At 41.3% G+C, this 13937-nt stretch overlaps 1 protein-coding gene across 1 annotated transcript in view; it reads right to left on the reverse strand.

Moving 5' to 3' along the window:
* The window catches only part of LOC147886083 (187-kDa microtubule-associated protein AIR9-like), a 227735-nt gene that overhangs the window by 194150 nt on the left and 19648 nt on the right, over window positions 1-13937 (reverse strand). Inside the window, exons 2-9 of the mRNA XM_087395940.1 lie at window positions 10878-10949; window positions 10705-10770; window positions 10418-10489; window positions 10168-10233; window positions 9844-9906; window positions 9604-9669; window positions 9276-9375; window positions 6168-6269 (exon numbers count right to left, since the gene is read on the reverse strand). Of these exons, the coding sequence (XP_087252066.1) occupies window positions 6168-6269; window positions 9276-9375; window positions 9604-9669; window positions 9844-9906; window positions 10168-10233; window positions 10418-10489; window positions 10705-10770; window positions 10878-10949 (607 nt within the window). The remainder of the gene's footprint in view (window positions 1-6167; window positions 6270-9275; window positions 9376-9603; window positions 9670-9843; window positions 9907-10167; window positions 10234-10417; window positions 10490-10704; window positions 10771-10877; window positions 10950-13937) is intronic.

The following is a 13937-nucleotide window of genomic DNA, read 5'->3' on the forward strand; positions in this document are numbered from 1 at the left end:
GATTGGAAGCAGGTGCTCTCTCGCATCAAATGGTCTCCCCATCCTGCTTCTATCCACACAAAAAAAGTGTGTGTGTGTGTGTGTTTCATCTTTTCTTCGTTTGGGTTCGCTACTAGGCACTATGGACTTTATGGACATATAGGAATTGTAAAGTCTTTGGTGATCCTGCTTTCTTCCTATTTGGCTTTTTTAGGCGTTCTCTGCAGCAATCTTTCTTTGATTGCTTGCAAACCCGCTGCATAGATCATGAGGTCTTTTTGGCATATACTGAAATTTTCAATTGATGTAATTGTAGCACCTTGTTTTAAGGTTGCTACTCATATAATATAATCAATCAAAGATTTCACCCCAAAAAAAAAGTGTGTGTGTGTGTGTGTGTGTGTGAGAGAGAGAGAGAGGAGACAAAAGGGCAACTAAGAATGTTGACTGGAAGCATGTTCTTTCTCATCTGGAATGGAATGGTCGGTAGTCTTTGCTTGGTAATTCGTTGAGAGCTGAAAGCATTCACTGGTCGAAAGTCTTTCAGCCTCCCTTGGCTTTACAAGAATCTCGATGTTCCTACTTTGTCTCGTTTAAAGGCATCACCTCGGTTGCTGATGTTATTGATGATGCTGGTACTATGCTTCCTTTTTCTCTGGCAGCTACCAGATATGGATTGGGATCTCATTATCGTCCTTTGTGGCAACAAATTACTTCTATGCTTTTGCCTTTTGTTCCGATTCCTCCTTTGGAACTCCAAGACCGGCTCGAAGATTGGACTTTGACTTCTCCAGGGTCCTCTTCTTGTCCTTTGAGGCTATCTCAGATTACTATGCTTGCACTGTATAAAATCCTTTTGCCTCAACCTTGGGTTTCAGAGAGAGGTGATTATGTTTGGCGAATGCATCGCCCAGCCAAGTGGTGGAGGAAAAGATTACAGGAACTTTGAGCCTATAAAGTACCACTTCGACAATAGGTTTTCTTTTGGCGAGTTCTTTTGGGACTGTTTCCATCTGGACAATTAATAGCTCATCGACACATTGCTCCTACACTTTGTCACAGATGTTTTGCTTCTTCGGAGACTATGTCTCACTTGTTTTGGCCTTGTCCGTGCTCTCGTGAGTTTTTTTATCTACTTCAACAGCGCCTGCGAGCGAGATTCCCATCTATTCCATTTGGGAAGTTCTTCTGGCTATTTGGGTTTCATCCATCCAGACCGGAGTTTCATCTTTTCTTCATTTGGGTTCGCCACTGGGCACTATGGACTTTATGGACATATAGGAATTGTAAAGTCTTTGGTGATCCTACTTTCTCTCTGTTTGGCCTTTTCAGGCATTCTCTGCAGCAATCTTTCTTTGATGCTTGCAGACCCGCTCCATAGATCATGAGGTCTTTTTGGCATATACTGAAATTTTCAGTTGATGTAATTGCAGCACCTTGTTTTGAGGTTGTTACTCATGTAATATAATCAATCAAAGATTTCACCCAGAAAAAAAGTGTGTAGAGAGAGGAAGAAAGAAAGAAGGAAAGTTTATTAAAAGTCTTAGGAAGACCAAGGGGCCTATGAGACTAAAAAAAGAGACTAATAAAATGAGATAAATGGTGGAGCCACTGAACGGAAATCAACACCCATGATGAACATAAGAAAAAACCATTATCATAGCAATACCAATACATAAAGAGAGAAAACTCTCTGAGCTCATGGAGAGGGTGAGGATTGACCGCACTGGGATGACCATCTGGGCTGGGCTGATGGAGAAGTCGAGCCTAAGAGGGGGTCGGCAATATGCAAGGCTGCTATGGTGGCATAAAACCTATGATGGTGCAACAGGACTGCTCCTAACTGACAGTAAACTTCCCTAAAATTGGTAGAATATGCAGGAAAGTTAGAGTAGTGAAGTACCTTATGTTTTAGGATAAAGGTGTAAGTGGAAGGTCATGGGCTGGACCTACAACAGAGACTTGTGAGGGGCTGCACAAGGACAAGAGGAAGTCAATCCTTTTTAGAATTCAGCTGAGTATTGAACTCTTGCTGTAATTTCTATTTCAGTAATGAAGTACAAGTCATGAATGTCTTGCCAAGTACAACTAGAGCCCTTATATAGGTATGGCTCAGGGTAGTACAAAGTAGGATGCCACGTGGTAACTTATGGTATCCCCTAAAAAAAGAAGAAAACACTTACAAGCCAATAAAGGCCTTTCTACTAACTTTTAGCCTAAGTAAAAAGTAACCCTCTGTTACAATCCTCCCTCCTCAAATAGAAATTTGTCCTCGAATTTGAAAAGGCTGTAACCTGGACATACAATGCTCCTTGTAAACTTGAACAGCTCAATTCTGGTCATATCAACGGAACAATGAAGTTTCTCAGTCAAATACCTCCCTGTAGGCATGCTGATCTGTAAATGGATCATATAATATTCCCAAAAAATCAAGCAATTGGGTGGAAGAGCTATGCTGTCCAATATAACAGATCTGATCATATAATCCAGTGAGAGACATGCTGATCTGAGAAAGGATAGTGAATGCTGGCTGCAGCATGTCCATATATGCTATATAGCAAGAGAAAATCAAATTTGCTCATAAAGACTCAATTTTGGCCATAGAATTCAGCTAAGCAATTGAGGGTACTCCTCCACAATTGTAGATGGCTGCCAAGAAGACTCCTCATCACGTAGACCTCTCCATTCGATAAGATATTCCATGTAGGACTTGTTCCTCAACACATGATCTCTAAATCCAAGGATCTTCTTAGGTATATACTCAATTTGGCCCTCTTCATCCATAGGAGGTAGCTCTTCCATAACTTGCTCCTTAGGCCCCAAATACTTCTTGAGCAGTGATACACGGAATACTTTGTGTATTCTAGAGGATGGTGGGAGCTCCAACTCATAAGCCACTTCCCCAACTTTCCTCAAAACCTTGTAAGGTCCAGAATACCTATGAGCAAGTTTACCATTGGTATTACCTTTCAAAGAAGCATGCCTAGACTTATGTAATCTGAGAAATACATAATTCCCTTCTTCAAAATGAAGATCTCTCCTATGCTTAATCCTTCATCCTTGCCTGGGCCCTTACCATATTATCTTTACATTGCTGTAATAGAGCAGTCATGTGAGCCAAATCATCCTTGGCTTGTTGGCTTGTCAATGCTTGATCAATAATGGTTGATGGGACATGAGCTTTACAGCCAAACATGGCTTCAAAAGGGCTCATACCAACTGAAGTATGCTTGGTGGTATTATAACAAAATTCAGCTAGATGCAACCATTGATCCCACGATGCTTGGGTCTCAAAGTAAAAATGCCTTAGATACTCTTCCAACCAGAGGTTAACCCTCTTTGTTTGCCCATCAGTTTGAGGGTGATCTGCTGTACTTGGGGTAAGAAGTGTTCCCATGGAACTGAAAAGCTCTTGCCAAAAATGCCCCATGAGCTTAGCATCACGATCACTCACAATCTCCTAAGGAAATCCATGTAATTTAAACACATTCTCCATGAATTGCTTAGCCACCTTGGAAGCTGTAAATTGGGTCTTAGTAGGAATGAAGTGGACAGCTTTAGTAAGTCTATCAACAACCACAAAGATACTGTTCCAACCCTTAGAGGTCACTGGTAGACCTGTAATAAAGTCCATGCTGATATGTGTCCATTTACCTTGAGGTATAGGTAGAGGTTGTAGTAGACCAGCTGGCCTCAAATTCAACTCCCTGTTTTGTTGACAGGGTTTACAGCTTTGAACATAAGCAAGAACATCCTTCCAAAGCCCCTTCCAGTAAAAACCTTATTATACGTCTTGTTGAGGCCTATATGCCCAGCCATAGGAGATAGTGAAATTCCTGCAAGATTAGCAGCTTATAGGAGGAATTTTCAGTAAGAAATATTCTATCATTATACCACAAAAGCCCATTGTGCAACTTGAAATTGGGATATTGCTGACAGTCAAGATCTTGCAAGTCTTGGAACATAGCAGCTGCTTGAGGATCATTGTGATACTCTTCTTGAATGCCATGGATCCAATCTTTATAAACCTCAGTAATAGATGATAAAGTACAAGCCCATATCCTGGAAAGAGAATCTGCCACAATATTTTCTTTGCCCATCTTGTAATCTATGTCAAAGTCATAGTTTTGCACAATGGATAGCCATCTCCTTTGCTTGGGTGATAGAGAAGATTGAGATAGAAAATATCTGAGAGTCTTATGATCAGTCTTGACCTTGAAATGGCTGCCATAAATGTAATGGTGCCACTTTTTGATTGCATAAAGTATTGCCAACATCTCTTGGTCATAAATGTGGAAACTTGACTCTTGTCATCCAATTTCCGACTTTCAAAGGCAATAACTCCATGACCCTGCTTTATGATAGCTCCAATGCCCCTTCCACTAGCATCAACCTCAATTATAAAAGGTTGAGAGAAATCAGGACATACCAAGATAGGGGCTGAAGTTAATGCCTCCTTTAATGCTTCAAAGCTCTTATTGGCACTGTCAGACCATTGGAAAGCATTCTTTTTTAGAAGATCAGTGAGAGGAGCTGCCAATTTGGCAAAATGCCTTATAAACCTTCTATAAAATGATGCTAGACCAAGGAACCCTCTCAGCTGGGTGATATTCTGAGGTATAGGCCAATCCTTTACACACTTTACCTTGCTGGGATCCACCTTAATGCCACTACTGCTGACAATATGGCCCAAATATTCCACTTCTTCAGCCATGAAAGTGCATTTACTTGATTTGGCATACAACTGGTGTGCCCTCAATACTTCCAATACTTGCTGGACATGCAATAAATACTCTTCTTTTGTTTTGCTGTAGATCAGTATATCATCAAAGAATACCAACACAAATTTACATCTCTCATGGGAGGGAGATGGTTGGGAAGATCAGCAAATACATCTGAGTATTGCTGTAATAGGGACTGCATGTCTTTATCCTCCACCAACAACCCATTACCCTCTTGAGACTTAGTCAACTGAATAGCATAGACTCCACAAACACTTTTGAGGTCTTTGGCCATTCTTCTTGCAGAAATTAAGGACAATTTAGGAGATTGGTGACCCATCAAAGTGATGTGCTTACCTTCATGCATAAACTTCATATATAGCCTGTCAAGGTCCATAGAGAATTCTCCCAAGGTTCTGATAGAGCTCTAAGAGGGGTCTGCCAAGGAAGAGGTCTCCTCCTGTCTCCGTGATCAAAGTATTCTCTCGCAGTGCCAGACTACCTCATGAATGAAGCCTACCAAGCATTTGTGATCTGGATAGGAGAGGAATCAGGACAAAAGTACAATGAAGTTCACAAAACTCACGAGGATAAAATCCTCCACCCAAAGAATTTTGAGCTTTGTATACAAAATCTCTGAAGTTTGGAAGGAAGAGTGCAGAGCAGCTCTAGAACAACAGCTTTCTGCAAACTCTCTCCAAGAGCTGGAGCCACTTGACTAATATGTTGATCCCAACCTAGCATCCTACAGTCTAACCAACCAGGATCCTTTGAAAGCCAAGAATCTCAGCCCAAGTGAGAGAGGACTCTCTATCTATAAAGAAGTCCACTAACTAATACCTGTCTAAACCGTTTTGAAAGGACTCTCACCCTCTCCAAGCTAGCAATTGGTCCCTCCCCAAAAATTGTAGCATTAGCTAACTTTGAATCCAATACTCCTCCTAACTGATTGAAAAACGCATGTCTACGAGCCTTGCCTCCTACAGTATGAGAAGATAACCCAAAGCCTCTATGACTGAATAGCAAAACAGGGAACAGCCAGCAACCCTGCCACACTGAGAAAGAAAGAAACAAAAAATTATTATTAACATCTTCGAAAGACCAAAGGGTCTATGAGACTGTAGAAAAACCAGCTACAATAAAATCTAAGGGGTGGGGTTACTGTCTTATAAATCCTAGTCCATGACTTACTAGTTTGTCAATTATGTGGTACCAGGCCTAATTGTGGCCACATCAATACCATTTCAATTAGTTTCAATATCATCAATAATGCAGTGCCAGGCCGACTTGGGACCACATCAATATCATTTCACTTAGTTTATTGAAACAGGTAATTTCGTTTCTGAAATCAACAAGAGCAGATCACCAGATACCACTAGCATAGCATACTTTGAAGAATTTTCTACGTACAAGATTTCCCTGTTTGAAAATTCCAATACAGACTAAGAGATGCTAACAGTCACTTACCAGCAGCTTCTTCAACCCCACAAAACTCCCAACCCTCCCTCATGCACAGGGCTGTGTGGGCAGGATATAACATTGCAAGTTTCTGCTCCTCTGCCAACAAGTCTGCCATCCAAAAGTTCTCAAAATCATCCTCAAACAGATAAGATAAAGAGGACAGTGCTTAAGCAAATTGACAAGACCGTCAGAACCAACTAAAAATGGAGGCAGCTAGAACCCCAAAAAAGTGTTTTCAACAGAAAAAACCAGAACGACACCACTTAAAATCAAGCACTTCATCACGTGTAGGCTTTTAACCCCCACTCCTTGTATCTTCTCAAAGAGACCTCAGGTTAGATGATCTTTCTCAAGCTAAAGTTAGCAGGGAAAAAAATCCCTCCTTGTTTCACAGCATCCTATCTTCAAAATTCAATGTCCAATCTGCAAAACTTCCACGAAGACCCAATAATGTTTCCTTTAGATTCAAGTGTAGCATTATTTATTTTGTCTTCAACCTGTAAAATGGGATAAGTCTTCTTATCTATTGAGTACAGATTTACAGTAATAACACATCTTCTTACTGCCTGTTCGAAATTTTATGAGTTACACCATTTAGTTAATTGAGCATAAAGCTGAATATCCCATACTAGATGTTGTCTTGTCCACTAGCACTTACCATCAAAGACAAGAAGGAAGCAGTCGTGTTACATCGAAAAACCAGCTAGTGAATTCAGTGTAAAGGTGAATATCCCATAATCATCTTGTTCTAGCACTAACCATGAAAGACAAGAAGAAATTGATCTTGTTAGACTGAACAACCGTGAAAATTTAAGCAGATTTCTATTGTGAACTATATATCATAGAGCAGGCCCTAGAGCAGAAAGATAAATGTAAGAGAGATTAGGGCTCATATTGGTAAATAGTCTTCATGGTAGTATGGTTGCATATAGTAAGCTTGTTGGTGAACAACCATGAAAATTTATTTGTGAACTATATATCATAGAGCAGGCCCTAGAGCAGAAAGATAAATGTAAGAGAGATTAGGGCTCATGTTGGTAAATAGTCTTTATGGTAGTATGGTTGCATGTAGTAAACTTGTTGGTGCTACCACATGGTGGATTTTATTGTTCTAACAAGTGCCCATGAATGTATGATCCTCTATCAAGGAGTGCAGATTCTAATACTCTAGCATAGAATACAAATTCTATCTTAATTACAACATCTGGAAGCTTCCATGAAGCTCTCATATATCCAAGGCTCTAAAACAAGCCGAGGGGGGGGAGATAGCCCCACAAGCTATGGTAAGGATTTCACAAGGGAAAGGTGAGCCAGCCCTTGACATAGGGTTCACCCCCAACTATGCTATATTGAATCAAAGATTGAGATCGTCCAACACTAGAAAGCACCATCCAAAACTCAACACGCAACCATAAAGCTCCTCAAGCTCACCCACCAGCACGTGTACGATCCATGGCCTAGCCGTAGTCTGATATATGTCAACATCCCATACTACAAATGCCCCCTCCACAAGGGAGGCATAGGGAACTAGCTTGCCAACCTGCTGAGAGACGGAGTTTGAAGCTAAAGAAAAGGGCAGCAAATAGCCACGTTTTGGAGCAGCTAACACCAATAAGGTTGCAGAAATCAGCAGCAGGTTCTGGACAAGATTGAGGGTTGAGGCAGCTTCAGTGACCTCAATTGTGGCTGTAGCTCCAGGTGGAAATGCTGCTGTCCTGCACAAGTTTTGCTGCATCTTTTCTGGCACAAAAGATAGTCGTTTTGGAGCAGCTGATGTCGCCAAATTTGGAGAGAAGCTTGCAGCAGGCCTAGACAGTCAAAACAGAGGCTATGGAGCTGGTACAGGCCCAACTTGAAAGGCCGGTTGGAAATGCACTTTCCAAAACGTGCAGGGGCAGCAGATGAAACGTGAGAAGAGCGGATGAATGAAGGCGCAATTTCTAAGGCATGATCAGGACAGTCTGGGTTAGGGAGAAGGGGCTGAAGCCTGAGGGGAAGGAGCTAGGGGCAGGCTGAGGGGAAGGGGAAGAGCTGGGGGGCAGACTGAGGGGGAGAGGGAGAGCACAACAGGGAGCAAGATGCAACTCCTGGAACAGCCCTTCAAATATATAACCTATCTCAAAGCATCCACTAACACTTACAAGGAGAACAGAAAGCATCTTCCTCAAAGCTTACCCTTGAGATAGATCTGTGGGCACTTGTTTGTCCAATTTATGTATTTCTATCAGGAGGTAATTAATAGTCAATTTGCTTGGTTGAGCAATGTCCTTCACAATAGCCCATCTCATCTTTTTGTCATATTCTAATGGGGTTTTTACCACCATTCTCAGCGCAGAATACACGATGCTCAAGATAAGTAGATGCTGGGGGCTGGCACCAAAGTGCTCAATACATGTGCAGTTTCATCAATTTGTCACTAACGAAGGGTGTTTGAGATAAATGGTATTTCATGTAACGCCAGGCTTTTGTTGGCCATTTTATGATGTTATTATAATAATATGCTGCTTAATTTAAGGGCAAGCATACCCAAGCTCCAAGCTGATGCATGATAGATTATCTGCTGATGCCATTTGGCGAGTCAATTCGCATGCAAAGATCAAATGTACAAGAGAGTGGAACGTGGCAAGGCTGGAAAAACAGCAGCTGATAGACCATGTGCTAATTTAGACATTTACTACTTGAAATGTGAAGATGCATGTTTGCACAACTACACCCCCTTGAGTTGCAAACCGAATTTCTATCATATGAGTAACGCAAATCAGTGTTATGCAAGTTGAGCACCATCAGCTGACTACTCCATCTTGTGGATTGTGCCTCCTTCCCTCAGATGTTTTCTGCTGTGCTGAATCTCTTCATTTACTTCAATCTGAATTATTATCTCGAAGTATAATGCGTGACCTCCCGGGAGCATAGATTTGAGTATTTTTAAGCTTGCTTTTAGCTCAATCTTGCTCACAATTACTGCAAATATAAAAGGATATCATAGCAATGATGCTTCAAAAGACAGCTCAAATTCATTTTTGGGAACTAAACAAAACTCACGACCAATGAACATTTACTTGATGGATTTTGATTAAATATATTTATAAGATGAAAAAAGACAAGTGATGAAACCTCGATCATTGAATCTCTTCAATGTGGGTCCAACTATTAAGATAGAAGCTGCTTCCACGTGAGGTAGGTCCATAATGGGATTATCTTCTAGCCGCAAATGCTGCATCAAAGAAAAAAGAAAGACTTTAACATTTGCACACACTGGTCAAGGATACAGGACATTGAAAACATGCATCCCCTGGCATGCCCATTGGCCAAGTAAAAAGGGGCGAGATTACTAGAATCTGTCAAATAGCTGTGGGACAATCCAAGAATTTTTGTGTCTTCAAATATGCATGGATAGAGAGAGAGAGACACAGAGAGAGAGAGAGAGAGAGAGAGTGGAAACCTCAAGCTCGGGAAGATGAGGGAAACCCTTGAAGGTTGAAATTTTGTTGTTGCTTGCAGCCAAGACCTTTGCACAGATAAAGCAACGCATAAGTGTCCAAACTGCAATCCACAGGAAAATGACCAATAATAATCCAAGTGAAAGAGGAGACTTTCCTGTTTCCTATATAGATGCTTGTATAACAGTCTACAAACTCAGAATACTTCTGTTCGATAAATAGCTTAACTGGTGACACCATACCTGAAGCCTGGGCTGTGGTGCCATTGACAGAGATTTCAGCTTGTTTTGAGCCACAGACAGAAACTACAGTAGAACAAAGCAAAAATTACTTTCAAATAGGGCAGAGAAAACAAAACTGATCCATTGACTAAAGTAGCACAAATTCAAGGATTGAGCACACCCTCTTGGCAGTAAGAAACACAACTGTCTGTTGTTTGTTGTTTATGTTTAAACCACACCCACAAAACCATGGAAGTTCCCCGAAATGCCTTAAGGATGCTTTAAAATTGGCCCTTTGAGTCTTCTCATCCAAATATTAGGCCATACGTTGGCAGAGGAATTCACCTCCAGATTTGGTAGCTGTGGCAGAGCACTCAAAGAAGTGATCTGATTGCCAGCCAGATACAATTGCTGAAAACAGAAAATAAACCATGTGACAATGATAATCCAAACTGGAAGAAATTAGGCTCATAAACTATCCAAACTAGAGAGATGTACAATCAGAAAAATCAAATCCAGTGTTAAAAAGAGTAGCATCATCCTTACTCACCCCCATAATCATAGACGAACTGAGCCTAAATCTGTGTTAACTAACCTGAAGGGCCTTGCAATTTGCCAATGGCTCAAAACCAGCACCTTTGAATTCATTAAAACTCAGATCCAACACCTGCTCAAAGCAATCTAGCTGGTAAGTTCATGAAAGCACAACTACAAGTCATGCATATTCCTCTAGTCTCTTCAAAGGGAGACCAGATCCATCACCTGCTCAAAGTAATCTAGCTGTAAGTTCACGAACGCACAACTACAAGTCATGCATATTCGTCTACTCTCTTGAAAGGGAGAACAGACTGGGATAGAAATATGAGAACGTAAAGGATATACCTTAACCCGCCTCAAAATTTCAATTCCATTCAATGATGATAGCTTATTGTCCCTAAGGTAAACAAACTGCAGACCAAAACAAAAATTAATACAATTTAAAAATCTGAAAACTCATATACAATTTTGTAGCTTTTGGGTTTAATGCATGACTGTTATAATGGAGACTTACTCACCTCAAGCTTTGGTGTAAGACTTATATGATTGTAGTCCAGTCTCCTTATACTCTGACCTCTGAGATCTAACCTCTGCAAGAGTTTGACAAGTTTAGGACGATATCCATAATTGCTGTAAATTTGAAAGAGATTTTTTGACAACAAGATTAAATAGCACTTCATATGCAAACACCTGGATGTATTATTGGCAGGCTGATAGCACAATTTGGCCTGGGAAATACTAAACCTTGACCATTGTGAGAGAAAGGCATGGCACATTTCTAGTTAGCTTACACATTAAGCAAACCTTGTTTGACAGGGGGATGACAAGGAAGCAAGCTTGGAAGCAAAATTTAGAGAGCATCTGCAATCAGAGGCAATGAGTCACAGAAAATTATGTACCACGAATAGTAGCAGAATAGCAAAAAAAATGTGCAGACATCTAGTTTTGCTTTGCTGTCATTCCTGCTCATTAATTCCTCCTGTGCCTCTGTCAGCTGCATCTTCCCCCTATCTTTTTAGTCCTCCTTATTCCTCTGTCTACTGCTAGATTTTTTTTGTTTTTCTCTTTAGCAGATCAAGCTGCTGAAGGTCATACAGCATGACCTCCCTTACATTGGATCAAGCTTCCATTCAAAAAGATCGTCATTCCCTGTTGAGGCTATTCAACACTTTTTCTAACTTAAGCGATGCCTGGATTGGTTCATACTGCAGGACTTGTTCCAGCTACGTTGTCCAGACAAATGGATCCAAAACCATGTAATTTTGGAATAATTGACAGTGTGCTCTCCGTGACTGTGTACCTGCACTTTGTTACTGCGGGCCATGCCTACATTCCTTATTTGGCCTGCGAGAAGCCAACGAATAGAGAGAGACAAAATGGAAAAAGGGAAGAAGAGGAGAAAGGAAACGCCAGGGAGGAAGGTTGACTGGCAGAAGAAGAACAAAAGATAGTCAGGACCAGCATGATCAGGAAGAGCGATAGGAAGTGTTTTTGGAAGAAAACCATGCTGCATAACTCATAAAAGGAGCAGCTTAACCTGAAGATGAAGAAGCTCCAAGTGAGCAAGAGAAGAATGACCAAAGGAGGCACTGCCCAGACTGATCTTCAAGAGAAACAGAGGTTAACATTCCAGTTTTCATTACTTCCACGTGGCTAATTGTTATTCTCCTAAAACGAAGGGCAGCTAATTCAAGATTGAAGTCATGCCAATCTGTCTACTCTTGACACAGTAGGCATTCTTCAACGGGTAGCATGTCTCCCAAGCCAAGGATCAGGCATGTAAAGTTCTCCTAGCATCCCCCTCACCTTTCACAACAGGATCATTACAGCAGTCTCATAATTCTAGCATTGAGAGTGGCCAACTTGTGAGGGCTTTCTATTTCAAATCTGGCCCTCCTATTTGGTTTAGCTACTTGCAGACTGCATAGAATAGGATACACTGCTTCTTTTGCTAATCATATGGGAGCTAAGTTCAGGGTAGAATAGCAAAAAGTTGTAATCTGATCTGGTCAGAGAAAAGTACAGCAGCAAATGAGACCGACTCATCTGAAATGAGTTACCACATACATTGGCACATTCTTATCAAAAAGATCCTTGGATCAAAGTCCAACTAGGACCCGCCTGGTGCTCCAAAAGTGACTTTTCTATTGCTGAGGGAAAAGATCTCTGAATCTCCAAGGTAATCTGAAAGCTCTCCCAATGATGATCTTTGGAAGATCTCCAGCCTTTGGCAACAATCTAAAACTTTCTGGCATTAGTTAATGTAAACTCAAAAAAGGGAAGACCCTTTGTGTGGTTGTTCGCTATACCCACTCCTGTGGATCCCATTGAAGAAACTTTAATGTAAACTCAAAAAAGGGAAGACCCTTTGTGTGGTTGTTCGCTATACCCACTCCTGTGGATCCCATTGAAGAAACTTTATGGGGAGACACCCAACAAGCCAAAGTCCCCAAGTACCAAAATGTATATCCTTTGGACGAGCAAAATAACACTACTCAACAATGCTCATAACTCTGACTAGCTCCAAGTGCAATCGAAAACCACATGAGGATTTGGGGATTTGACCAACCTGCCTCTAGACTGCATTCTGAAAACCAATGCATCTCTCTAATGTGTCATAAGAGACCTATGACGTGAAGAGGGATGCTGAGCATGCATCCATCTCATATGCCTATGCTGTCCCCTATGTGTAGAGGTCCACTCTAAAGGGATAGCTGCATCTATCTGAGCAATCCTCTTACATTCCCTTCGAGGTGACTAGTCAACTGAAGCTTGCAATCTTCAGGAAAACGTTCCAAGAACCCAAAGATGAAGTAGGATTTCTCAATTGGAAAACTGCATATATCCCGATGCACCAACAGTTCTACAACTCTCATCCAGAATAAGTTCCATATAACCAGATGCCTATCAACCTCATCCTGGAAAGTTGGGAAAACCCTCTGTAATGAATTCTGGAATCTCCGCCAAGCTTTGACAATAGCAGCTGTAAGATGCAAAGAAGGCATCCTGATGAGTGCAGAAGAAAAATTCCTCCGAGTGCTGTCCATCCAATGACTGCTGGAAGAGGGAGTGCAAGACCTAAGAATGAAATCTTTCCAAGGCTCTGGCCCAGCATGAGTCTCCTCACCAAAAGTTTGCAAACAAACCAAGGAGTGGCTAACAAAACTTGGTTAACGACCACTCTTTCAAGCCAGATTTAGCCTGGCTCAACTCCAAAAGGGGAGTTTCCTCATCTTACATGGGAGAAAGCTCCTGAGAAGGAGAAATACTATACCAACCTCACAGTCCAGATGCCTAAGAGCCCTCTCTGAATCCAAGGGAAGCCTAAATCCAACCTCCAGGCAGAGAGTCCTCATCACTGATCCAGAATCCATTGTATTTTAGCCAAGTAATCTGTGCCTATGCTACAAGACAAATCAAATCGAAAGCTATCTTGAAGCTGTTAGGGTGTAAGCAAGGTAGCCAAATAAACATTTTTATCATATGCAAGCTCATTGTCTAGAAGCTCCTCATCTAGCCTGAGGGGGAGTCTCAAACCAAGGATGTTTGTCGGAGATGTAAGAGAAAAGCTCATAGCC

The sequence above is a fragment of the Dipteris shenzhenensis genome, chromosome 24, assembly GCF_047967505.1.
Source record: "Dipteris shenzhenensis isolate YYH24624 ecotype China chromosome 24, Dip_SZ_1.0, whole genome shotgun sequence".
NCBI lineage: Eukaryota > Viridiplantae > Streptophyta > Polypodiopsida > Gleicheniales > Dipteridaceae > Dipteris > Dipteris shenzhenensis.